The sequence below is a fragment of the Triticum dicoccoides genome, chromosome 5A, assembly GCF_002162155.2.
Source record: "Triticum dicoccoides isolate Atlit2015 ecotype Zavitan chromosome 5A, WEW_v2.0, whole genome shotgun sequence".
Taxonomy (NCBI): Eukaryota; Viridiplantae; Streptophyta; class Magnoliopsida; order Poales; family Poaceae; genus Triticum; species Triticum dicoccoides.
The window spans coordinates 672680704-672706570 of NC_041388.1; the positions used below are offsets into that span (position 1 = coordinate 672680704).

Here is a 25867-nt window from a genome sequence, read left to right on the forward strand (position 1 = left end):
GGTCAAAAACATGTCTAGCCATACGGAAACGCCGCCAAAATTTTTGATGTTTGAAAAACGGGTTTGTTGTGTCAAAGTAATACTTCCAAAGAAGCAAATGGCCACTCTCTCGGTTGCGATTTAATGCCGGAATGTGCCTCGGGATCGAGCTCCGGAACAACGGTCGCTTCCTATTAAGGTGGTCATGGACCAGCACAGCAGCCAGCATCTTCTCATCGTTGGATGAGGAATGGTCGGAGTCGCACAGAAAATTATGGAAAAAGAACTCATCAGCGGAATCCATTTGTACCTTGAGGCAAACTGTTGAACAGCTTGCGAGCGATAATGAAGAAGCTGGCCGACGAAGAAACACGCGCCTCCCCTGGACCAGGTGGCTGACCTGGCGACGTTCAACGAGCATGGCGGCGTCATCGGGGAGGTGTTGGACGAAGGAGCTGGCCGGGGCCGCAGGGGGCGACTTCGTGCTCGTGGCGACGTCTATAACGCCCCAAGACCGGAGCTTCAGGTGCCTTCCATGATTTTCGGGTTTCGTCGTGTGATTTGTTTGGTCCGTTGCATTTCATCTTTGCATCATGTGCATTGCATCATGTCATCATGCAACCCATTTTAAAACTCACTAAATAAATCGCATGGATCTTCGGTCCATTAAACCGAGGGAATTCACATGGTGATTCGCTTTATAACATATCCTCCCGTTATTAGAGAGCTATATTAAATATTCCATTTTTGGAATCACCCATGAACACACTTGCAAATAATCACACGCCTTTTCTCGCTTCAAGTTTGGTCCCCAAACTTTGCTTTTTATCCTTTCTCCATTTTCCGGAGCTCCACCAAAAATCCGAACATTTTTGGACCTTCCTAACCCTCACTTCCTATTCAAACCATTTGATTTTAAATCAAATGAGTTTGAATTTAAAACTTTCAAAAATGCCCACTCCATTTTTCTTGGAACATGCGCATTTTTGCGAGTCCGTGAAAATTATCCCCATGCCCAGATTCCATCCCTAACTTCTCTTTCTTTTCTTTCTCTTTTTATGTTTTGTTTTTAAATGGAAAAAGAGAATTTAGAGAAAGAGAAGAGAGAGGAGAGAGCCCAGCAGGCCGGCCTCTAAGGCCCATCCCTAGGCCAGCCGCGCACCTGCCTCTCCCTAGGCCATCTACACCTAGGCCGCCTAACCTCCCACGCCGGCCCGGCCTCCCTGGCCCACTCCCTCCTAACCCTACCCAATCCAATCTCTCCCTCTCGTTCCCTCCCGCAGCGCCGCCAACTGCCCTTGGCCTCTCGTTCTCTCCCTTCCCTCGATCCCATCTCTCCCGTACGCCGCGCCACCTCTCCTCTCGATCTCTTCCTCGCTGCCAGCCCGCGACCTCCGCTGCCCCGCAAGCACCACCAACCTCCGCCGCCGCTCAAGTCCGAGAGCCCCGCGCACCCTGCCTCAGCTCCGCCCTTCTCCATGGACGCTGCCGGCCGAGCTCAAAGCTCCGCCCCGGAGCTGCTCCGCCCCGAGGCCCTGGCCTCGACTTCTTGTGCCTCCTCCTCCCTCCCGTCGGAACCCAAGTCCAGCGCCTCCCCATGCCAGCGCGACCCCATGCACCATCGTCGAACCTCGCCGTCCTTCTGCACATCATCACCGGCCCCGCTTCACCTCGTTCCTGCCCTGCCAGCGAGTCCCTGCTCCAGATCGACCCTGCCGTCCGTCGCGCCACCGGCAACCAGCTCCTCGGAGCAGAGCTCCTCCTCCGCCTCCTCGTCGTCCTTTGTCGCCGGCGCGCCAAGCCCCGATGACCTGCAGGTCCCTTCTCGCCAGCCCCCTACTTCGAGCAGCAGTTCCTCGACCGTTACGCACGACCCTGCGTTTGACTTCGGGAGCACTTTCGGGTCTTTCCCCAACATCATGTCTTCTTTTTGGATCACGCCAAGATCAGGGCCCTAGTACCACGACGACCGACGCAAGTTCCACTACCGTCACCAAAACCCGAGACGAAGTACCCCGACGGTTTGTCGAGACCGGCAAGTCACAAGATTGTCCTGGATATCGTCAAGTACCACGATGACCCTCGAAGACCTCGGATTCACCAAGTTCCCACGACGACAAGTGTGGCCCTTCGGATGCGCCAAGTTCGTCTACACAAAAACGCCTCATGTCGGCAGGACCCGCAAGTCGGACCCCGAACGATCGATGTCTCGTGGACCGTGTACAACTACCGTCGCCCCGAAGACGTTGGAGTCATCAAGTACCTCTCCGAAATGAATGTGAACGACTACCGTCACAAGAACGGGACCGGAAAGTCTGAAGACCCCAAGTACCACGACACCGTGGACCGTGTACAACTACCGTCGCCCCGAAGACGTTGGAGTCATCAAGTACCTCCCCGAAATGAATGTGAACGACTACCGTCACAAGAACGGGACCGGAAAGTCTGAAGACCCCAAGTACCACGACACCGATGACATGAGCGTCTATGGAAACTCATGCAACGATAAACATGTACCACTACCGTTGCCAAGATCGCGAGAACCTCTACCGTCAACCCTAGAGCGTGCGAGAACGACTACTTCCACTACCGCCGTCGCGAGAACGTCTACTTCCTCTACTTTGCACCGAACGAGAACTGTCCCGCTTGCACGCTTTGAAGGTATAACCTCGAGACGACGTCCGTGAATGAATGCTTGCGATGTTTGAGATGCTCATGTTTGCACCGTGCCCAAATTGTCACTCGTTTCCTTGCCGCCAACTCGTGGGACACCCGGAATCCGGGAGCGCCCCACCATCTTTTGCACGCATCCGCACACTTCTCCTTTGCATCGGTATCTCAATCGAGTTACCGGAACCGGAATGCTGCCGTGGCACCGTTTTTGTTATTGTTGTCGTGGCACCCCTTTTCTTTCCGCCACGATGACAAATGCTCCATATAATTCTCTTATCAACATTTTCTTTAAAACTTGCATAATTTTTGCACATGTCATCCGCATTATGATAACAACATCAAGAATGTTTAAAATTGTTGTTGCACCAAATTGCTAATGCATATGGGGATTTACCGGATTTGTTGTTTGTTATATCCGGCCCCATTTAAACTGTTTAAATGATGTAGTTTTGTTATGCTTCACCTCTTGCCATGTTAACCAACATTTAATATTGTTGGGTACATAAACGAGATCGAACTAAATAAATTGAATGTGGTGTTCTGTCAATATGCAACTCGTTGCATATTGAGCTCCACTTAATTTGTAGTTTTGTTTGTGCACTTTGCCATGCCATGCTTCATTAAACAGGACATGCATCATACTTGGTTGTGCATCATGCCATGTTTATGTGTTGGTTGTTTACTTTGTTGTGTGCTTCTTTCCGGTGTCGCTTCTTCGGGTTGGTTCCGATAACGTTGCGTTTGTGAGGATTCGTTCGAATACATCCCTTTGTCTTCTTCGTGGGCTCGTTCTTCTTCCTTGCGGGATCTCAGGCAAGATGACCATACCCTCGAAATCACTTCTATCTTTTCTTGCTAGTTGCTCGCTCTTTTGCTATGACAATGCTGCGATACCTACCATTTGCTTATCATGCCTCCCATATTGCCATGAGCCTCTAACCCACCTTGTCCTAGCAAACCTTTGTTTGGCTATGTTACCGCTTTGCTCAGCCCCTCTTATAGCGTTGCTAGTTGCAGGTGAAGATGGAGCTTGTTCCATGTTGGAACATGGATATTGGTTGGGATATCACAATATCTCTTATTTAATTAATGCCTCTATATACTTGGTAAAGGGTGGAAGGCTCGGCCTTATGCCTGGTGTTTTTTTCCACTCTTGCCGCCCTAGTTTCCATCATATCGGTGTTATGTTCCTTGATTTTGCGTTCCTTACACGGTTGGGTTATAATGGGAACCCCTTGACAGTTTGCTTTGAATAAAACTCCTCCAGCAAGGCCCAACCTTGGTTTTACCATTTGCCACCTAAGCCTTTTTCCCTTGGGTTCTGCAGACTCAAGGGTCATCTTTATTTTAAACCCCCGGGCCAGTGCTCCTTTGAGTGTTGGTCCAAAACAGAGCCACTTGCAGCGCCACCTCGGGTAAACTTGAGGGTTGGTTTTAGTTGTATGTAGTGTTCATCCGGTGTGCCCTGAGAATGAGATATGTGCAGCTCCTATCGGGATTTGTCGGCACATCCGGGCGGCTTTGCTGGTCTTGTTTTACCATTGTCGAAATGTCTTGTAACCGGGATTTCGAGTCTGATCGGGTCGTCCTGGGAGAAGGAATATCCTTCGTTGACCGTGAGAGCTTGTGATGGGCTAAGTTGGGACACTCCTGCAGGGTTTTTGAACTTTTGAAAGCCGTGCCCGCGGTTATGGGTAGATGGGAATTTGTTAATGTCCGGTTGTAGAAAACCTGGAACTTAACTTAATTAAAATGGATCAACCGCGTGTGTAACCGTGATGGTCTCTTTCCGGCGGAGTTCGGGAAGTGAACACGGTGTTGGAGTTATGTTTGACGTAGGTTGTTCTAGGATCACTTATTGATCATAGTTTCTCGACCGTGCCTTGCCTTCTCTTCTTGCTCTCATTTGCGTATGTTAGCAACCATATATGCTAGTGCTTGCTGCAGCTTCACCTCTTACCTTTTACCCTTCCTATAAGCTTAAATAGTCTTGATCGCGAGGGTGTGAGATTTCTAAGTCCCCGTGACTCACAGATACTTCCAAAACCAGCTTGCAGGTGTCGTTGAACCGTGCAGGTGACGCAATCAAGCTCAAGGAGGAGCTCGATGAAGATCTTGTTCGTTGTGTTGTTTCATTTCCAGTTGATCAGTAGTGGAGCCCAGTTGGGACGATCGGGGATCTGTTGCATGAGGGGTAGTCTTCTTTTATTTTGGTTCCGTAGTCGGACCTTGATTGTATCTGGATGTTGTAATGCTTTATTCATGTATTGTGTGAAGTGGCGATTGTAAGCCAACTATGTATCTCTTTCCTTATTCAGTACATGGGATGTGTAAAGATTACCCCTCTTGCGACATGTCTACAATGAGATTATGCCTCTAAGTCGTGCTCCGGCGCGTGGGAGATATAGCCGCATCGTGGGCATTACAAGTTGGTAATCAGAGCCTTCCCCGACTTTAGGAGCCCCCTGCTTGATCGAATCGCTGGCATTGTTGAGTCTAGAAAAATGTTTTGAGTCATTTAGGATTATATATATCGGAGAGTAGGATTCTTTTTACTCCTCAGTCCCTTCGTCGCTCTGGTGAGGCATCCTGACGTAGAGTTTTGACTCTTCTCTTCTCAAATTTCACTAAAAAAATTTAGGATCACGCGGGTATCTTGGAATCGTTCCGATGGTTTTGTGACGAGAACGTTGTTCTTGGTGCCTCCTGACATTTAGGGGTTGTGGTAGTGTCCCGGGGAGTTGAGCGCCGAGGTGTTGTCGTCACAATTTTATCGTTGCAGTTCTGGAATACCTGAGTTTCGCCGACATCGAAAATCTCTTTTATGCAGTTGTTGGTGAGATAACCTCGACGCCACCCAGTACTAGGGCGGGAGTTCGGGAGTATTGCCATAACTCGTATAACGGATACTTTTCGAAGGTTGAGGTAAACGATTTCCGAAGGTTTCTTGGTTATGTGTTGAAGGATGGATACAACTGGATGTAGGATTTGTTAGTTTTGGGTGAGATATTATGCTTCCCCTGTATCCCCAACACCTGATTGCATAACCAGAAAAATTCGGGAGTTTATAAGTAGGATTTCAAGTAGCTCTTAGGATATCTTTCCGACAGATGTATGATATGAAATTGGGGTTCAACGTCTAGTGGTCCGCCTATCCATGGTTGGTTTTACAGTGGTCTCGTTGTGTCTTAAAGAGTCCTTGGCTATGCTGACTCGGGGACGCTTCGTATGTCATGTGCACTGCCTTGTACATGATGGTGCTGTACGATCGAGCCCGTGTAGGCCCCACCACGAAAACTTCGGACGAAATCTCTATCATATGTTTGTTCCGGCTTATTTTGCAAGCCAATCCTTTGTTTTTGTTTTCAGTTGTGGTATTCGAGTTGCTTCAATGTCAAATGTTGATTCCATAGCGGTGTTCTCATATTTCTATGTGAATACCAATCTTTCTCGATCATCGAGTTTATCATGTCAATCCTTGTCAACCGGTGTGCTTCAATTCAAGTGGATCCGATCATTCCTACATTTGCGAGATCAATTCTCAATTCTTTCCAATGGTGTTTGTTTCATCCGTCCCAAGTTGTCTTTGTTTTTCCCGCCCTCCCACCCTTTTTCTTCGAGGACTAAGATTTCTTAATCTAGTATCCAACTTACTGATGTGAAGTCTCTCCATTCTTTTCCGTCAACATTCTAATCTGGTGATTCTCATGAAGATTCTAACGGAGCTTCAAGGTCGTCACTCTTCACTCATTTTCTTCTCTGGTGGATCTAATTCAAGCTTTGTTGATCATATCTTTTCCTCGTTTCAATGCTTTTTTATATCGTTGCACCTCTTAATCTTCCCCGCTTGCTATTCAATTGTTCCGGAGTGCTGAAGATATCTCAGAAGACTCGCCTTGTAATTCAAGATCAGCTCAACCTATTTCGAGGTTGTTACCTCATTCTAGCCATTTATTTCAACCGGTGCTATCTCCTTTTCATGTAATTGTTCAGCGGTGTTTCTTTTGAGTGGGCCCTAACCCACAGGTCTTTTCCCAGGATCTTACCTGACTCTTCTAATTTTACCGGAGTTATTCTCAAATTCATTTCAAAGTTGGCATAAGAATGATTTGTCATCAGTCAAATGTCTTTCTACAAGATCTTTCAAATTCTTTTCATCGTTTGGCTCAACCTTTAAATTCGTCATTCCGGAGTGCCTCAACAATTCTTGGTGGTGCTTCTCATCATCATTATCAACATTTGAAGACCGAAGAAGAGTTTTCCCTCTAAATCTTGCTCCATTCTCTTCAAGATTCATGGTGCTAGCCTTATGACATCCTCTCATAATTGTTTTGATTGTGAGAATTCTTTTCACCCATCCGGAGCATTTCATGAGTTGTTTTCCATTTCTTTCCTCCGAAGGCCATCTTTTCAAATATTATTCATTCCAGCTTTCAGCTCTCGTTATCCAAATCTTACCGGTGCATCGCTCAAGTGATCTCTAATTAGCTCGTGCTCTCTTCGTTCTCTTGTATCAAATTTCCTCAAGTATCTTCATTCGTTCTCTAATTTTTACTGGTGATTCATCCATTTACTTCGTTCATTTCCAATCCTTACGGTGGTTCATTCAAAATTCCTTTTCTCTTGGTATCATATCGATTCATTCGTTCTTTCCAATCCTACCGGTGGTTCGTTGAAGTCTTTTCTCAAGTTTGCGCTATATATATCTTTATCTTTCTACGAGGATAAGTAGTATGCCAAATCCATTTCTTGTCAATCAACTTAAATTGGTGAAGGATACACATAACATAATTCTTATTCTTGTTTCATCCAAGTGATTAATTTCTTATTCCGGAGGCTCATCAAGTTCTTGGTTTCAATTGTTTTCATCTTTTCTTTTCCCGGAGTTCCAAGTTTTCCACATTATATCGTTGCGAAGATCCATCTAAATCATTCTAAGGCTTCACCTTATATTCTCAACTTCTCTTTCTTTCTATCATCCTTTTATTACTGGAGTTCTTCATGGAGGCTCTACATGGTGGTTCTTCAAGGATTTAAATTCCTTCTCGAAGGGTTCATCGAGATTCTTTTCAAAGGAGCTCAAGTATTCTTCATCTTGAAATCCGGAGTGCAATTCTTTCTACCATATCATTGGAGGTGGTATTATGTCATTCTTGATAATTTGAGTTCATGTTTCATGATTCACATGTTGTTAAGAATGAGGTATTTTAAATCCACCAATCTCTTCATTCAAGTTATCTTGGGTTATATTTCACCTAAAGCTTTTCCTAAGGATTGTTGCGTCTATGGTGCTTATAAATGACCCAAGCCTTCATTTATCCTTCCGGTGAGATAAGCTTCTCATCTCCTTGTTCATTTCAATCCAATCTATTATTTTTCGTTAGTGGCAGAATTTCACCTCAAGATATCAACGTGTTTTCCATAAGCCCACAACAAGCTTACTCTTTTTTGTTGTTGGTTTTCCAACAACTACGTTCGACCCTTCTCCTAAAGCTGCTTTCAAGCTCATTTGGGGTAGAAGATATTGTTTACTCCTCCGTTCATTCCATTCCATCCTCTCATTTCTTCCGGAGGCATTGTGATGTTGCTCTCTTCAACCCATCTTCTTGTTTTTGTCAAGATCATTTTCTTTCCTTTGCTTATCCATTTAACCAGAGTGTTGTGTCCTCTGCTCAAGTTCTTTTCATCTTGTCAAGATCACTTTTCAACAGGAGTGCTGCCTGAATTTGTTCTTCCTTGTTCCTATTTTCTAACGGAGTGTTTTCAACTTCGTTCATCTCCGTTGTATTCTTTTCCCGAAATGGCTTAACCTTTTCAAGGTTCTTTGGTTTCACTCGTTTGTCAAATAAGCAACTTAGTTTTACCTCTTCTCTTTTCTCTTTTGTTTTCCCTCCGGTGCCATTCTAGATTTCAGGACTAGATCCTCTCGTAGCGGTGGAGTGTTGTAACGCCCCAAGACCGGAGCTTCAGGTGCCTTCCATGATTTCTGGGTTTTATCGTGTGATTTGTTTGGTCCGTTGCATTTCATCTTTGCATCATGTGCATTGCATCATGTCATCATGCAACCCGTTTTAAAACTCACTAAATAAATTGCATGGATCTTCGGTCCATTTAAACCGAGGGAATTCACATGGTGATTCTCTTTATAACATATCCTCCCGTTATTAGGGAGCTATATTAAATATTCCATTTTCGGAATCACCCATGAACACACTTGCAAATAATCACATGCCTTTTCTCGCTTCAAGTTTGGTCCCCAAACTTTGCTTTTTATCATTTCTCCATTTTCAGGAGCTCCACCAAAAATCCAAACATTCTTGGACCTTCCTAACCCTCACTTCCTATTCAAACCATTTGATTTTAAATCAAATGAGTTTGAATTTAAAACTTTCAAAAATGCCCACTCCATTTTTCTTGGAACATGCGCATTTTTGCGAGTCCGTGAAAATTATCCCCATGCCCAGATTCCATCCCTAACTTCTCTTTCTTTTCTTTCTCTTTTTATGTTTTGTTTTTAAATGGAAAAAGAGAATTTAGAGAAAGAGAAGAGAGAGGAGAGAGCCCAGCAGGCCGGCCTCTAAGGCCCATCCCTAGGCCAGCCGCGCACCTGCCTCTCCCTAGGCCATCTACACCTAGGCCGCCTAACCTCCCACGCCGGCCCGGCCTCCCTGGCCCACTCCCTCCTAACCCTACCCAATCCAATCTCTCCCTCTCGTTCCCTCCCGCAGCGCCGCCAACTGCCCTTGGCCTCTCGTTCTCTCCCTTCCCTCGATCCCATCTCTCCCGTACGCCGCGCCACCTCTCCTCTCGATCTCGTCCTCGCTGCCAGCCCGCGACCTCCGCTGCCCCGCAAGCACCACCAACCTCCGCCGCCGCTCAAGTCCGAGAGCCCCGCGCACCCTGCCTCAGCGCCACCCTTCTCCATGGACGCTGTCGGCCGAGCTCAAAGCTCCGCCCCGGAGCTGCTCCGCCCTGAGGCCCTGGCCTCGACTTCTTGTGCCTCCTCCTCCCTCCCGCCGGAACCCAAGTCCAGCGCCTCCCCATGCCAGCGCGACCCCATGCACCATCGTCGAACCTCGCCGTCCTTCTGCACATCATCACCGGCCCCGCTTCACCTCGTTCCTGCCCTGCTGGCGAGTCCCTGCTCCAGCTCGACCCTGCCGTCCGCCGCGCCACCGGAAACCAGCTCCTCGGAGCAGAGCTCCTCCTCCGCCTCCTCGTCGTCCTTTGTCGCCGGCGCGCGAAGCCCCGATGACCTGCAGGTCCCTTCTCGCCAGCCCGCTACTTCGAGCAGCAGTTCCTCGCCCGCTACACACGACCCTGCGTTTGACTCTGGGAGCACTTTCGGGTCTTTCCCCAACATCGTGACTTCTTTTTGGATCACGCCAAGATCAGGGCCCTAGTACCACGACGACCGACGCAAGTTCCGCTACCGTCGCCAAAACCCGAGACGAAGTACCCCGACGGTTCATCGAGACCGGCAAGTCACAAGATTGTCCTGAATATCGTCAAGTACCACGACGACCCTCGAAGACCTCGGATTCACCAAGTTCCCACGACGACAAGTGTGACCCTTCGGATGCGCCAAGTTCGTCTACACAAAAATGCCTCATGTCGGCAAGACCCGCAAGTCGGACCCCGAACGATCGACGTCTCGTGGACCGTGTACAATTATCGTCGCCCCGAAGACGTTGGAGTCATCAAGTACCTCTCCGAAACGAACATGAACGTCTACGGAAACTCGTGCAACGATAAACATGTACCACTACCATCGCGAGATCGCGAGAACCTCTACTGTCGACCCTAGAGCGTGCGAGAACGACTACTTCCACTACCGCCGTCGCGAGAACGTCTACTTCCTCTACTTTGCACCGAACGAGAACTGTCCCGCTTGCACGCTTCGAAGGTATAACCTCGAGACGACGTCCGTGAACGAATGCTTGCGATGTTTGAGATGCTCATGTTTGCACCGTGCCCAAATTGTCACTCGTTTCTTTGCCGCCAACTCGTGGGACACCCGGAATCCGGGAGCGCCCCACCATCTTTTGCACGCATCCGCACACTTTTCCATTGCATCGGTATCTCAATCGAGTTAATGGAACCGGAACGCTGCCGTGGCACCGTTTTCGTTATCGTTGTCGTGGCACCCCTTTTCTTTCCGCCACGATGACAAATGCTCCATATAATTCTCTTATCAACTTTTCTTTAAAACTTGCATAAGTTTTGCACATGTCATCCGCATTATGATAACAACATCAAGAATGTTTAAAATTGTTGTTGCACCAAATTGCTAATGCATATGGGGATTTACCGGATTTGTTGTTTGTTATATCCGGCCCCATTTAAACTGTTTAAATGATATAGTTTTGTTGTGCTTCACCTCTTGCCATGTTAACCAACATTTAATATTGTTGGGTACATAAACGAGATCGAACTAAATAAATTGAATGTGGTGTTCCGTCAATATGCAACTCGTTGCGTATTGAGCTCCACTTAATTTGTAGTTTTGTTTGTGCACTTTGCCATGCCATGCTTCATTAAACAGGACATGCATCATACTTGGTTGTGCATCATGCCATGTTTATGTGTTGGTTGTTTACTTTGTTGTGTGCTTCTTTCCGGTGTCGCTTCTTTGGGTTGGTTCCGATAATGTTGCGTTTGCGAGGATTCATTCGACTACGTCCGTTTGTGTTCTTCGTGGGCTCGTTCTTCTTCCTTGCGGGATCTCATGCAAGATGACCATACCCTCGAAATCACTTCTATCTTTGCTTGCTAGTTGCTCGCTTTTTTGCTATGCCTATGCTGCGATACCTACCATTTGCTTATCATGCCTCTCATATTGCCATGAGCCTCTAACCCACCTTGTCCTAGCAAACTGTTGTTTGGCTATGTTACCACTTTGCTTAGCCCCTCTTATAGCGTTGCTAGTTGCAGGTGAAGATGGAGCTTGTTTCATGTTGGAACATGGATATTGGTTGGGATATCACAATATCTCTTATTTAATTAATGCATCTATATACTTGGTAAAGGGTGGAGGGCTCGGCCTTATGCCTGGTGTTTTGTTCCACTCTTGCCGCCCTAGTTTCCGTCATATCGGTGTTATGTTCCTTGATTTTGCGTTCCTTACATGGTTGGATTATAATGGGAACCCCTTGACAGTTCGCTTTGAATAAAACTCCTCCAGCAAGGTCCAACCTTGGTTTTACCATTTGCCACCTAAGCCTTTTTCCCTTGGGTTCTGCAGACTCAAGGGTCATCTTTATTTTAAACCCCCGGGCTAGTGCTCCTCTGAGTGTTGGTCCAAAACAGAGCCACTTGCAGCGCCACCTCGGGTAAACTTGAGGGTTGGTTTTAGTTGTACGTAGTGTTCATCCGGTGTGCCCTGAGAACGAGATATGTGCAGCTTCTATCGGGATTTGTCGGCACATCTGGGCGACTTTGCTGGTCTTATTTTACCATTGTCGAAATGTCTTGTAACCGGGATTTCGAGTCTGATCGGGTCGTCCTGGGAGAAGGAATATCCTTCGTTGACCGTGAGAGCTTGTGATGGGCTAAGTTGGGACACCCCAGCAGGGTTTTTTAACTTTTCAAAGCCGTGCCCGCGGTTATGTGCGGATGGGAATTTGTTAATGTCCGGTTGTAGAAAACCTGAAACTTAACTTAATTAAAATGGATCAACCGCGTGTGTAACCGTGATATTGTCTTTCCGACGGAGTTCGGGAAGTGAACACGGTGTTGGAGTTATGTTTGACGTAGGTTGTTCTAGCATCACTTATTGATCATAGTTTCTCGACCGTGCCTTGCCTTCTCTTCTCGCTCTCATTTGCGTATGTTAGCCACCATATATGCTAGTACTTGCTGCAGCTTCACCTCATACCTTTTACCCTTCCTATAAGCTTAAATAGTCTTGATCGCGAAGGTGTGAGATTGCTGAGTCCCTGTGACTCACAGATACTTCCAAAACCAGCTTGCAGGTGTCGTTGAACCGTGCAGGTGACGCAACCGAGCTCAAGGAGGAACTCGATGAAGATCTTGTTCGTTGTGTTGTTTCGTTTCCAGTTGATCAGTAGTGGAGCCCAGTTGGGACGATCGGGGATCTGTAGCATTAGGGGTAGTCTTCTTTTATTTTGGTTCCGTAGTCGAACCTTGATTGTATCTGGATGTTGTAATGCTTTATTCATGTATTGTGTGAAGTAGCGATTGTAAGCCAACTATGTATCTCTTTCCTTATTCAGTACATGGGATGTGTAAAGATTACCCCTCTTGCGACATGTCTACAATGCGGTTATACCTCTAAGTCGTGCTCCGACACCTGGGAGATATAGCCGCATCGTGGGCCTTACAACGTCGGAGTTGGGGGGAGCTGCGGTGGCCCGGCGGCAAGGCGGTGCGGCGACATGGGAGATGGCGGCGTGGGGAAGGTGTGGAGGCACGAGCTGTTGGCGGAGACACCGAAACTGGGAGATGGCGGCAACGACGACGGGACGGGGCAGAAGATGGCCAATGTGCCACCGACTAGCGGGGCAGGGGAGAACAGGCGTGCGTCCGCTTTGTGTCAGTGCCGACGCAAATCAGGCCCAAAATTGACTTGGTAATGGATCAACAGACGAACGAAAAACAAACGCACGTTCGTTTGGGTCGACGCATTGAGCGGACTTTTCTATCCGCGACGATCTAAACAGACACATACGAACGAAATGGGTCGGCGCGTAGGAGTTGCTCTAAAATCAGGGGTCGTTTGATAATTGGCTTAGAGAATGCTGTTTCATAATTGCCATGTGAGTAGGGATACAAATAGACGGCGTCCGGCATGTTCGTGAACAGAAAATTTACTAAACAAATTTTGCATCGCTCAGCTGCTTGGTTGGCCATCAGATCTCGGCTCAATCGTTGACCGGCACACGGTACAACAGAGCTAGAACGGCGGGAAGCACAATTCTTTCTTCCTCTTTTTGTTTTGTTTATTATTATCATACGGCGGGGAGCAGAGGGTTATCGGGAGCATCTCCGTGCCATTCCCCGATGCTCCGCCGTCGCCCATCTCCATCTTCCAAATGATGCTGCCCGCTCGCGCGCCTGCTCCACTGCCATAGCCGCCCGCCGCGCCATCCCTGATTCCTTGCCGTGTCGTTTCGCCCGTCAGATGGACCCTGAGTCCGAGGTCTCGTTCGAGTTCGTGCCGGTGATCCGGCAGTACAGGAGCGGCCGCGTCGAGCGCCTGCTCCCCGTGGACGCCGTCCCGCCCTCCGTCGACGCCGCCACCGGAGTCGCCTCCAGGGACGTCGTCTTCGACCCGGCCACCGGCGTGTGGGCCCGCCTCTACCTCCCCGCGCGCCCTCCCGACGGCGCGGGCAACAGGCTCCCCATCATGGTGTACCTCCACGGCGGCGGCCTCGTCGGCGGCTCGGCCGCGGACGCACCCGAGCACGCGTTCCTCAACCGCCTGTGTGCCCGCGCGCGCGTCCTCGGCGTGTCCGTCGAGTACCGCCTCGCGCCGGAGCACCCCGTCCCGGCCTGCTACGACGACGCGTGGGCCGCGATCCGGTGGGCCGCCGAGGGCGCCGAACCGTGGCTCCGGGACCGCGGCGACCGCGCGCGGATGTTCGTGGTCGGGTACAGCGCCGGCGGCAACGTCGCCCACAACGTGGCGCTCCGCGCCGGCGAGGAGGCCGACGCGCTCCCCCGCGGCGTCCGGGTCAGGGGGCTCGGGCTCCTGCATCCCTACTTCCTCTCGGCCGAGAAGGCCGACGGCGAGCACTCGTGGCTGAGGGGCAAGCTGGAGGAGCTGTGGCCGTTCGCGTGCGGCGGCCGCACCGCCGGGCTGGACGACCCGCGGGTCAACCCGGTGGCCGACGGGGCGCCGAGCTTGCGGCGGCTCGGCTGCGACCGCGCCCTCGTCTGCCTCGCCGAGGACGAGCTGCGGCTCCGAGGCAAGGCGTACCACGACGGGTTGCTGGGGAGCGGGTGGGCGGAGGGCGACGCCGAGCTGCTCGACTCCGTCGGCGAGGACCACCAGTTCTTCCTCCGGGAGCCCCCGAGCGCGACGGCGCTGGTTCTCTTGGACCGGCTGGCCGCGCTCCTCGGCGCCGGCGCGAACCAGCACTAGACCAGACGTCAGGTGCTGGCACTAGTGCGTTTGGTGTTGTACTAGTACTCTGTTCTACTCTGCGTGTATCTGGATTCTGGAATTTTATGCGTCTGGCGTGTGGACTAAGATTGATAAGATAGTTTTATCTTAAATCTTACATATCATTTAGAGATAACAAAAAAAATCTACAATGAATTATATCTTAGCCTTATCTTTAATAACTAGTCATTTCTTAAAACATGGTGAGACAAATTGTGCTAAGAGATTATCTCTTGTCTTCTCTTAAATAAGAGAAGACAAGCCTTTTTTTTATGATTTCTCTCTCCTTCACCTCATCATTTATCCTAAGATAGCACCATTGTACATGCCTAAGTCATAGTAACTGTGAATCATTCTACTGAAGCAACTGCAACTCCCCACAACGGTTCTCGCCCCCGTCTCTCCTGGACGATATCGAGGCGAGCGGTTCCTGTTCCTACGCCGCTGGCTCCCCTTCCCTCCGTCAGTCGCTCTGGCTCCGGCGGCAGGACGGGGAAGCCCGGTTCCTTCTCTCTATTTGTCTAGGTGTATGATTGGTTCGTCGGGTGTCAGTGCTCGGTTGGTGACGATGTCGTTGTCGCGAATGAAAGTTTCTGGGCCACTGCCTCGATGGTGCTCTACGACGCATCGAGGAGCCGTGGATTTGTTCCCAGGAAAGGTCTTCAAGATGCCGGAGGGCGGGGGAGGTCTTGTTGGGGCTCCTGTTTCTTTGGCTTTGTCCGTCACGTAAGTTGTTCCTCCATCGCCCATCGCCAACGCGGAGTCGGAAGTGTTTGTGTTGGAGGTGGCTACCGCTGAGGCACTGGTCTCGTCAAAGAGATGGTGCAGGAAGAGTTTTTTCGGCGACGAAAGATGGTTGGCGGTTCTGGAGCCTCTCGGCCACATCCCTGCTCGAGAATTTCAGAGTCGTGGTCCAAGTGGGGTGGAGATTTTCCCGGGCCGACCACCCACAGAGAAGTGTGGTGACGGTCGTGGTGGACTTACAACGCAACTGCCATGGCTTTCTCTTGGATCTTGACTAAATGGAGGCCATTTCTTCTCCTTTCCGGCGGATGCTTGGGCGAGGGCGGTGGTCGAAGTTTTTGGTCATTTTGTTGGTGGCTACAGGGATGAAGAGGAATTTTCTGCAAATCTCATATGTTGCGAGTGTTTCCTATACTTTCTCTTTGGATTACTCCAGAGAAATGTCATATTTGCTGAAATTTGTTTATCTTACTAATATAAATGTGGTACTTCTAAAAAACTGCGAATAATTTTGATCTTGTTAACTAAATCTATCCACATACTTTCTCAACAAGAAAAGTCCACACACTCGCACAACATAAGCCGTATGATGTTTTTATTGCCAAAATTTGTGCAACAATGTCATACTAACGTCGGATGCTTCATGCATTTAAGAGCTTTCAACAACAATGCATAAACATCACACGTCTGCCACACAACAATAGCATCGCACGTTTCGTGGGTGATTAGGCAAGTTGGAGGCCTGAACTGCCTTTTGCCACAACCACTCAGAACACAGGTTACGTGTGAGGCGAGGGAACTCGCCATTTTTTGCCGAAATGATCTGGCACCGAATATACATTATATACTCTCCGTCTCAAAAATAAGTACGTATCTCACATCTGGTATAATTTTGTGCTAGAGTTAGTATAAAGTTGAGATACTTATTTTGGGACAAGGGGTACAATACTGCAATTTAGCTTAGGATGATGGATTTATTTCACTTTATGAGGGTGCTCATTTGGAGGATGGCAGCAGGAAGATTAACTTACACTGTATATACAACATATGAATATATCCACCTGATGATAAAAATAAAAGCTATAGGCAAAGCCAAGAAAAATCAATAGAAAGCTCAGCAAATCGGCCGGACAAAGGCTTGCGTCGAGAAAAGCTTGCAAAAACGTCTTATATTATGAGACAGAGGGAGTAGGTATGAAAGAACCACATCAACATGTGAAAGAACAAATATTTCCATAAATAACAGTCCAGAATCTGGATACGACATGTACATAACGCGATGTATAGCTTGCAAAAATGTCTTATATTCTGGAACAGAGGGAGTAGGTTCATCAACATGTGAGAGAACAAATATTTCCATAAATAACGTCCAGAATCTGGATACAACATACATAGTGTGATGTAACAACAGACAGGTTGCCATGTGCACACGGAACGGGCACATGAGGAAAGATAACAGCAAGAAAATATAGCTTATCCGGTAATACAACAAGAGACCAACACATGACTGATGAGAGCTGTTTCGATCATTCTGGGGCAAGCAAACATGGCACACGGCAGCATAGAGCCAAGTTGCTGCATTACTCCTCGTTGACGGTTTCGGCATCAGATACTGCCTCACCGTCCAAGTGCCAGGGCTCAAGATCTTCGGAATCATCGTCCTCGTGCCGACACCACTCGCCGGATGTGTCCCGGTATGGTGTCCCCAGTTCCTCGCCGCCACATGCTAGACGCAAGAAAGGGCGGGTTAGAACCAGGGCGTCGACCATGATCCTGTTCAAGCTGCCTTTTAGCCCGAGCCATCGCAGTCTTGGGAAGAGTGGTTTCTTAAACCACTTCATTGCAAGTAATGTGATCCCACCGCAGTCGTAGAGATCCAGCAGCTGCAAGGTGCTGCCGCAAGTTACCCCCTCGAATTGCATGGATGCAAGAGCCTTGACAGAAGCATCCCCTATTTCTGGATTCTCTCGCAGCCGCAGCTCAGTAAGAGGAGTTCGGGTCCGCACTATCACCATGATAGCGTCGTCGGTGAGACTTGGGATTCTTGAGAGATCCAATGCATGTAGGCTCTCTTTAACAGAACCAGCAAACAGCAAGGGTATGCAATCATTTGTTAGCTTATAGCAGCCCCTCAGAGATAATGAAGCTAGCGGGCATACTCCAACGCCCAGATACTCCATTGCTTGATTAGTGATCATGGTTCCATCCAACACCAATTTCCGCAGCCTGGGAAGGCAGCTCAGAGCTCTTACAGCTTCATCACCCAGACTCTTGCAATCTTTAAGATCCAAAACATTGAGACCCTTGTTGAATGACAGCCTCTCAATCCCAGCATCAGTTAGTAGAGTACACCATCTCAGACTCACATGTGTTAGGCAAAGGGAGGTGGCAACAATGTCATGGAAAACAAGATCAGTGAGATGGCTTCCATTAGTCACCTTAAGCTTATGAAGACCTGGACAAGAGTGTATGATAGCCCTAAACCCGGTGTCCGTTACACGGGAGAAACCACCAAGACAGATACTCTCCAGATTTGTGCACTTCTCGGACATTAGCAGAATTCCCAGGTCATTTACATGGCGGAAAGACGTGTATATGAACTCCTGGCTTCTAATTAGAGATAAATGCTTCAACTTACCCTTCGGATTGATCTGCTGAAGGCCAGCATCTGTGAGATCTGTTGCAGTTGCAGATTCAGGTTCCATAATTGGTGAATCCTGAAGGTCCAGATGTGTCAATAATGGAAGTGCTGTTGATATGGACCCAATCAAATGGTCGGTGATGAACTCAACTGTGAGGCGCAACTTCTGAAGGCTAGGAAAAAAGACAGGTGCCTTGACATAACCAATGCGTTGTCGCGACTCCATAGCCACAGCCAGAAGTGCAAGTAACATTTGCAATGGAATAAAACCCATTTCAAGAGAGGACAGGCCTTCAGAAGCAGATGACCACACATGGCTGAAACTGGGGTTATCGAACTTTGAGAGATCAAATGCCAAGCGGAGAGTCTGCAAATAAAAAGTATGTAAGTTGTCAGTTCAATTACATACCGATAAAGGTACTCCAATCTCAAAGTAAATCACACAACTGTTTAAGCATAAACTCTCAAGGCCTCAGCATTGACTTCAGCTAGTGTGTTGTATATTAGTCAGAAGATCATGCAATGTAAGTCAATTAGAAGTTGATAGCAATAGCATCATTCACTATTAAATGCTCCAAAATGGGCCTGCACGGTGCTGTTCAGTCAAAGGAGATGATGATTGTACAAAATCAAATCTGAGATCAAACCGACCCGGACCTACCTCCAAACTGGAACATCCATCGAGCAACGCCTTCAGATCAGAGAATGTCATGGCCAAGCCCCTCCGATCAGCAAGTGAGTTCAGAGACAGCACCCTGCATCCAAGCAAAAGAAGAGATACTTATTTCTGAAGGTCAACTTCACACTGCACAACAGAGCCAAACATAATTTGCCATACACAAGCGATTTGTGATATGCATACAGGGGCGTGTGCAGCGGGGTTAATACCTGAGATCCGGGCAGGTGGCGCTGAGCTCGCGGAGCAGGCGGCCGCTGATGTTGTTGCAGTTGCGGAGGGTGAGCTCGTGCAGGCCGGGGCGGGCGAGGCAGTCGACGGCGTCGTCGTCGAGCCGCGCGGCGTCCAGCCGGAGGCTCCGCAGGGCCGGGTTGCGCGGCAGCAGCGGGCGGAGCAGGTTGTGCGTCAGCACCACCTCCTGGTCCAGCCAACATGCACACAAACACGAGACGTAAGTCAGTCAGCCGCGGTCGGACGGTCGGCGGTGGCGACGGGATGCGCGGAGGCGAAGGCACTGACGAGGAGGTGGAAGGCGGGGAGGAAGGAGAGGGCGTGGGAGGCGCAGGAGCGGAAGCAGCGGCAGACGGCGGAGGCGAGGAGGAGGGAGCGGACGTCGAGGCGGGAGAGGATGGTGGCGACGACGGCGGCCGGGAGCGCGGCGTCCATCGCCGGCGGCGGCTCGGGGGCCGGATCGTCGATCGGATCTGGCGCGGACATGCCGGTGGTGGATGGTACTCTGGTGCTGCTGGGAGAGCGGACGGACATGGGCGGGTTTTGAGCCAGAGCAGAGAGCCGTCGCTGCTTCGCGGAAGCTTCCTTCCGGATCACATGGGCCCACGCGCCGCTTGCTGCGCTGCGGCGGCTGTCTTGTGGGGCCGGAGAGCGGTGACCACGCCGTATTTGGGTTTGCTCAGGAAAAAGACGTTCATCACCGAAAGTGCTATTCTCAGCCCGAGCTCAGATGCACCTGTTATCTTAGCCGTTATATAGCGCCAAGATTCGCGCCTGCGGTTGTATTTCCAAACGTATTCTCAGCAGTGTGCGAAGCCTTTTCAGAGAAGATGGCCCACCCAGCTGGCGCATTAAGTATGACGGCCGTCACTCCACCGTCTGGTGGCTCAGATGCACGCTATCGGAGCGTGCCACGGCTCAGCCGTTACCTCTCCAACGGACGTTCACCTCCATTTATTTTATATTATATATCTGCTAAATCCAACGGCTTGCTCTGGAAGATTCCCCCTCCCCATATCCCCCTCCCATCTGCCTCCCCAAACATTATCTCCTTGACTAACTGTTCGAGCGAACAGACCGGTGTCCATGGCGTCTTCGTCTTCTTCCCCGCAGCAGGAGGGAGTGCTTCCACTTATCCCTTGCCCCGACTACAAAGACAAGGTGGTCACCTACATGTCTCGAGCCGGATCTCGCTTCTACAAGTGCGTGAGGAAAGATGTAAGTCCCCATCTGTCCTCCAAGAACATCCATTTACTATTTTGAGATGGATCTGTCCTCAGTTTCTCAATGTCGATTCCATGCAGGCTGGGCTGTGTGGATTCATTAGATCTACGGACACGTACATGCCGGAGCTGACCCGTGCTGGCCTTAGCCAGCCGTACGCGCTTTATGGCCCCATTGGTAGGCTCTCTGGCTCTCCGATTCAGCAGCGGTACAGGCGGACCGACAGCTTCGAAGACCGCATGCAGCCAGAGATTCAGCCACCGCATGCACACATGGAGGCGCAGGTTCAGCAGCAGAATGCTCACCGCGGCGCTCAGGCATGCTGCTCCGTTGATAGCCAGCGCACGGCCTTGGTGTTGGCTGGAACTAACTTCATCCTCGTGGTCGCACTGGTGTTCCTAGTCTTTCAGCAGAGCGCTTAGTTTTTCTTGTCAGGAGTCATGTATGGTGCTGCAGTCAGTATTAGCCGCTTAATTAAGTCCAGAGTTCAGTAGTTAGACTAATCTATTATGTATGCTGCTTTGTACTTGGGACCACCCGCTTTGTTCATTTTGTGACGGTCACTGGCATTTCGGTGTAATGCAATCACGTCTATGAATTATTATATTTGTGGTGACACCGAAATGGCATTTTCATTTTTATGTACGTTCATGTGCCGCGAACTGTGCAAACAGGGACACGCCCCCATGACCATCCCATTCATACATGAAACCAAGTTTTTGGTTTTTCTCGTAATTTTTTAGTTGCCCACGTGTAGTAACATCGACGGCAGTAATCCATTTATTTTCGCCTGCCCAGTTATTCACGTGGCTGCCCAGTGCGGCCCAACCCGTGATCACTTCCCTGCAGGCTCCCACCGCTTAGTTCATTGTCCTCTCTCTCCCTCTCAATCAGATCCTCTTCTTTCTCTGTCCAGCGACCGCGAAGACTCTGCTTCGCACAGCTCGGCTCTGGCCATCCCCCTCGCCCGCGGCGTTGGTCGGCGTCCAGATCGAGCTCTCATCCAGGTCCGCCCTCATTCACATCACTTCCCCCCCCATCATGCGCTATCACATATGTAAGTCCCTACAATGATTTCTTGGATTATTACACCCATTTGCTCAAGATCCAACAGCTCGTAAGGTCGGCAGACTATATTTCTTTCCTGCTCGGCCCACACCCCGCTTAGCTCCACTGAATCTGCTAATCCATTTGCATTACCTATGCCTACAGATCTATTAGTGTACTGGGTTCCAGAGTTGTATCGGATCCCATTAGCTGTAGTTACAGGGATGTACTGGGACCCAATATTTCCTCTGCCTGCTGTTTTACTGTCTACACATCTATTAGTGTACTGCCTTCAGTTAGCAGAGATCATTTTGTAGTCCTAATCATTTTAAGTTGAACAACATACTTTCAACCATCTGTACTGTTCTTTACTGAACATTGGGCTCAATTTTCATTTGCACAGCATCAATTTTTATTTTTAGGTTCATGTTTGCAGGCCAAACATGTCGGATGCAGCAAGTTGCGGAGGGGACACGTGTGGTGAGAACCTAGAGATCCCTCCGAATTTCCCAAGTGATGATTCAGCAGAGAGTGCTCTACTAGAGTCATGTCCAGCAGCAACATCTCGTATGTCTGTCAAGCATGTGGTCGAGGTTATCCGGTCATTCAACGATTACAAGCGTTTTCTCATTACAAGCATTGGTTTTGGTGGCATGCTTGACCTCCACATGCTGCAGACATTGAACCTAAAATTCAGCGCTTGGACAATGAGCAAGGTCAGCACTACCCGGCGCGCAATTGTCCTGGCTGCTAACAAGGTTTTGAAATTTTGGCCAGAGGATGTTCACAAGGTTTTTGGAATCCCGTGTGGACATCGCAACATAAAGGGCCGTGATGGTCACATCAAGCCGGAGGCGGTTCAATTCATAAAGACCGCATTGGGAATGGACAAGAAGGGGGTACACAGCCTTCGCGCATGTGAAGATTTCCTCAGGAGGGACATTTCTGAATCATCAAGCAAGCTAGAGAAGGACTGCTTCCAAATTGCCTTTGTTATTTTCGTCATGGGCCATGTCCTAGCACCGACCACAAAGCATGATTACGCCACCATCGATTTCTGGGGGGCTCTGGCTGACACGGAGATGATATCCCAATTCAATTGGTGTGAGTACGTGATTCAAGCTATGCTAGCTGGAGTTAAGAGGCTGAAGAATGACATCCGTTCAGGCAACCCCGTCAGTAACTTAGTAGGCTGCCATTTCTTCCTGCAGGTAGCACCACTGGTTGACCTTATGCAACAATTAAATCCTTTTAACCTTTAATTACGTCCAACTAATGTATTCCACTCTCTTTCACAGATTTTTGTTCTAGACAACCTCGACCTGGGAATCTTCAACAAACATCATTCTACTCTGCCCAGGGTCAAGGAGTTTGATCAAAAGTCAGTCCGCAATATGATAACTCAGGCCACTGATGTTGGCAAGGGAACCACATCCTATGCCAGCGCTATGGTGAGTCTTTGTCATTTGCCATGTCCATTTTTATCTGCATGCAATTGTTTCTCCTTTAGTTTAATGATAATGCCATTACTTTTCAAGCTACGCCATCACTCAACTGTGTGTTATGAGCGATCAAAGTATCCTGTTGTGGAGCTGTCAGAATCGAGAAACACAGTTATTTCTCCGATTCAGCCAAGCTTGTCTTGCGGTGGTACTGCAAGCGCGACATCTCCGAGGGATGCACCTACCTCAGCGCAAAAACTTAATTTGATTTCTGAAATGACGCCGACGACCATACGGCTGCTAGGGCCCATGGATTTCTCAAACTACCTCCGAAGGCAGTACTCGCATCTGGTTAGTTCTCTTTGTTGAAGTGTCCATATGTACCGGTTTCTGCTCACAAGCATTATCATTAGCCACAAGGATTGACGTTTCCAACTCCATATCATGCTTCAGGCGAACGATCAAACCACTGTTCTTCTAAAGGAAGTCAATGCTCGCTGCATATCGCATCTAACAACTGCACGTGGCCACATCCAACTCGAGATGATCAAGTTTGCTGATAAGATTTATGCTGCCCGTCCCCGCACATGTACATGTTGTGCAGCGCGTGGCTACGATGACTGCCCACCCAGACCTGACAATGCCCCCAATGGTACCTCCTGGTCCACTACGTGCATTTTTTTTGTTCTCCACGTATCTACTATAATTTACGCCCCTTTTCCATGAACAGCTGATGCAATGAGAACACCAGCCAGAAATGTCATTCAGGGCCACCGACTAAACCTATCTCCATGTGAAGGTAACCTCCCCCACCGTTTTCTAATTTTGCTCAGTTATACTAGTTGAATTGACGCCGCCGTTTTTTCATTGTAGCCAACACTTCCACGAACAAGCGGGTTAAAACTCAACACAAATCCTATCAAAGCAATGAAAATCGGTTGGGCACTGCTCTTTGCCAATTTATACAAACGGTGACCCAGTTTTCCAAGGAAAACATGCAAGCGATTAGTGAATTGTACATCGATCTCCCAAATGATGGTAGTACAACTGTTTTTGGTGAGAGGTGTGCTGATCTCCCTGGCCGGAAATATGTAACTCGGCCCGGCTTCCAGACTGATCCTTGGGTCAGGGGAGTTGTACCCTGTCCTCCATAGGCTGGTGTTGCTGAGCTAATTGAGCAGTACCTCATGTCTGCTCCCGACACCGAGCTATCTGGGTATGTGCATGCACCAGTGAAACGAGTTTCCCTCATTTCTCTACCATCACATTGTAAGCAGTTCATCTTAATTTGACCACACTAACGAATCACTGTACTACATGCAGGAACTTTCTCGTCCATGAGAACCCAAGATTTATTCGGATATCTGGTCTCGTCCTACGTGACCAGCTAGTTGGCAATAACATCATAGGCCATGAATTGATGTCAATCCTGTTTAGGCGTTTCGCTCAACTTGATGCATATGCTGAAACTGCAAACCCTTACTTAAGCTGGAGGCACCCAATTGAACCGGACTTTCCAGTAAGCTACAAACCTTCCAAGTATTTATCAGTTCCATTTAGTAAACTGTTTTCTCTTGTCTAACAACATGTGTTCCTTCTACCAACGAAGGCACTAGTGTTGTCTGACTGCGACTTTCTGCACACTGTGTCAATCCAGAGGCAGTTAGCCTCTGATTATCTCAAGTATGATATAACTTCGTCCAAAATGGTAATTATCTGGTTGAGCACTAGATGTTTTCCGTAATAGTACGTTGACTCACTTGCACGGCACACAGCTGACATCCCTATGTTATCCCACAGTTCATCACACCGGTGCGAAGGCCCGAAGGGTGGTTGGTTCTAGTTTGGGACATGCAAATGAAAGTTATCAATTTGCTGGACCCGCTGTATCATAAGACGGTGCAATCTCTCCCCTGGAAGGACCATGATGAAGCAACGGCATGGAAACTGCACAATGCATTGTTCGCATGTCTTCTTGAATTCTATGTTGGCTGGCCGGCAGTCAAGGAGAATTGGCGCATGAAGCACGGACCTACGACGGACGCCCATTTCACTACATAAGTCCTTTGCATAATAAATATGTAATCATTTGGCCTGTTTGATAGAACCATTCAAAACTCACAATCTTAGGATTTTTCGTTTCCTCAATGTTTTCTAGTGCTGAATCTGGAGCGTGTGCCATCCACATCGCTCGTCAATTTGACGGTGACAAGCTGAAAATGCCGCTCACCAAGGTATGTTAAACACAGTTGCCACCATTTCTTCTCTTGACTCCGTGCAGTACATGTACAACATTTTGCATTAAAGTTCAGAGCAAAATGTTATAACAAGGTATGTGGTTGACACACCATGCACGTCTTTGTTGACAGCAAAACGTTTTCAAAACCAAGAGGGACTGCCTGCACGAGAGCTTGAAGATCCAGGGTAACTTCTCAAAGCTAGCTCACAAAGCATTGTGGACTGTTTTAGCGCCATCCGACTCTGCCTTCGACGTCTAATCACATTACCTGCCACCACCCATTGCCACGCTAGATGTTACCCACTTGAGCAGTGTCTTTGTCGTCTCGGTTGTCTTTGCGGATTTTGTATGAGACATGGGGTGAACAACTTATTTTTACGTCTTGTTGTTTACTGAAAACTAGTTACCTATCCCGTGTCGCAACATAGCACCATGTCGGTTTTTCTAAGACCTTGTATCCGTTTCGACAAAACATATGGCACTAGCGAAACGTGTGTTATATAATTCAACCACTACAATCTGGCATTGGTCTGTCGCATCAGTTTCGGTTTATTCACTACCACTGCCATAAATCGTAATAGACACCCCTAACCATACATCCCATCTACAACACATATTTTTACGGATTCAGCGTAAACATGTTAAGTTCCTGAAGCCGAAGGCAGTACCAAAGTTCTATGTTGAAACTACTTCTTTCAAATGCTACAAATATGTCACTTCAAACGGACGCCTTCGTTCTGATTTTTTGCGTGAACTGCATACTAAGGACCTTCTATGGACGTCAACCATATAACTGCCAGCTCTTTGATCATACAATTGAACACCAGGACCAATTTCATGACTC

General features: G+C 48.6%; 2 protein-coding genes across 3 annotated transcripts; one reads left to right on the plus strand and one right to left on the minus strand.

The window, feature by feature from the left end:
• The first annotated feature begins 13664 nt into the window (after nt 1-13664).
• Nucleotides 13665-14939, plus strand: LOC119304024 (probable carboxylesterase 2). The gene has a single exon (XM_037581187.1). The coding sequence runs from the start codon at nt 13796-13798 to the stop codon at nt 14756-14758; it is 963 nt and encodes a 320-aa protein (XP_037437084.1). The 5' UTR covers nt 13665-13795; the 3' UTR covers nt 14759-14939.
• A 1911-nt stretch (nt 14940-16850) lies between these two features.
• On the minus strand, nt 16851-19623 carry LOC119304025 (F-box/LRR-repeat protein 10-like). Of its 2 annotated transcripts, XM_037581189.1 has the most exons (5): nt 19360-19623; nt 19053-19258; nt 18826-18919; nt 18316-18531; nt 16851-18240 (listed from the first exon to the last, which is right to left on the minus strand). In XM_037581189.1, the coding sequence occupies exons 1-5, from the start codon at nt 19603-19605 to the stop codon at nt 17104-17106; spliced, it is 1899 nt and encodes a 632-aa protein (XP_037437086.1). In that variant the 5' UTR covers nt 19606-19623; the 3' UTR covers nt 16851-17103. The 2 variants fall into 2 exon arrangements, with proteins under 2 accessions (XP_037437086.1, XP_037437085.1); XM_037581188.1 differs by having other exon boundaries at nt 16851-18531; nt 19360-19621.
• Between the last annotated feature and the right edge of the window lie 6244 nt (nt 19624-25867).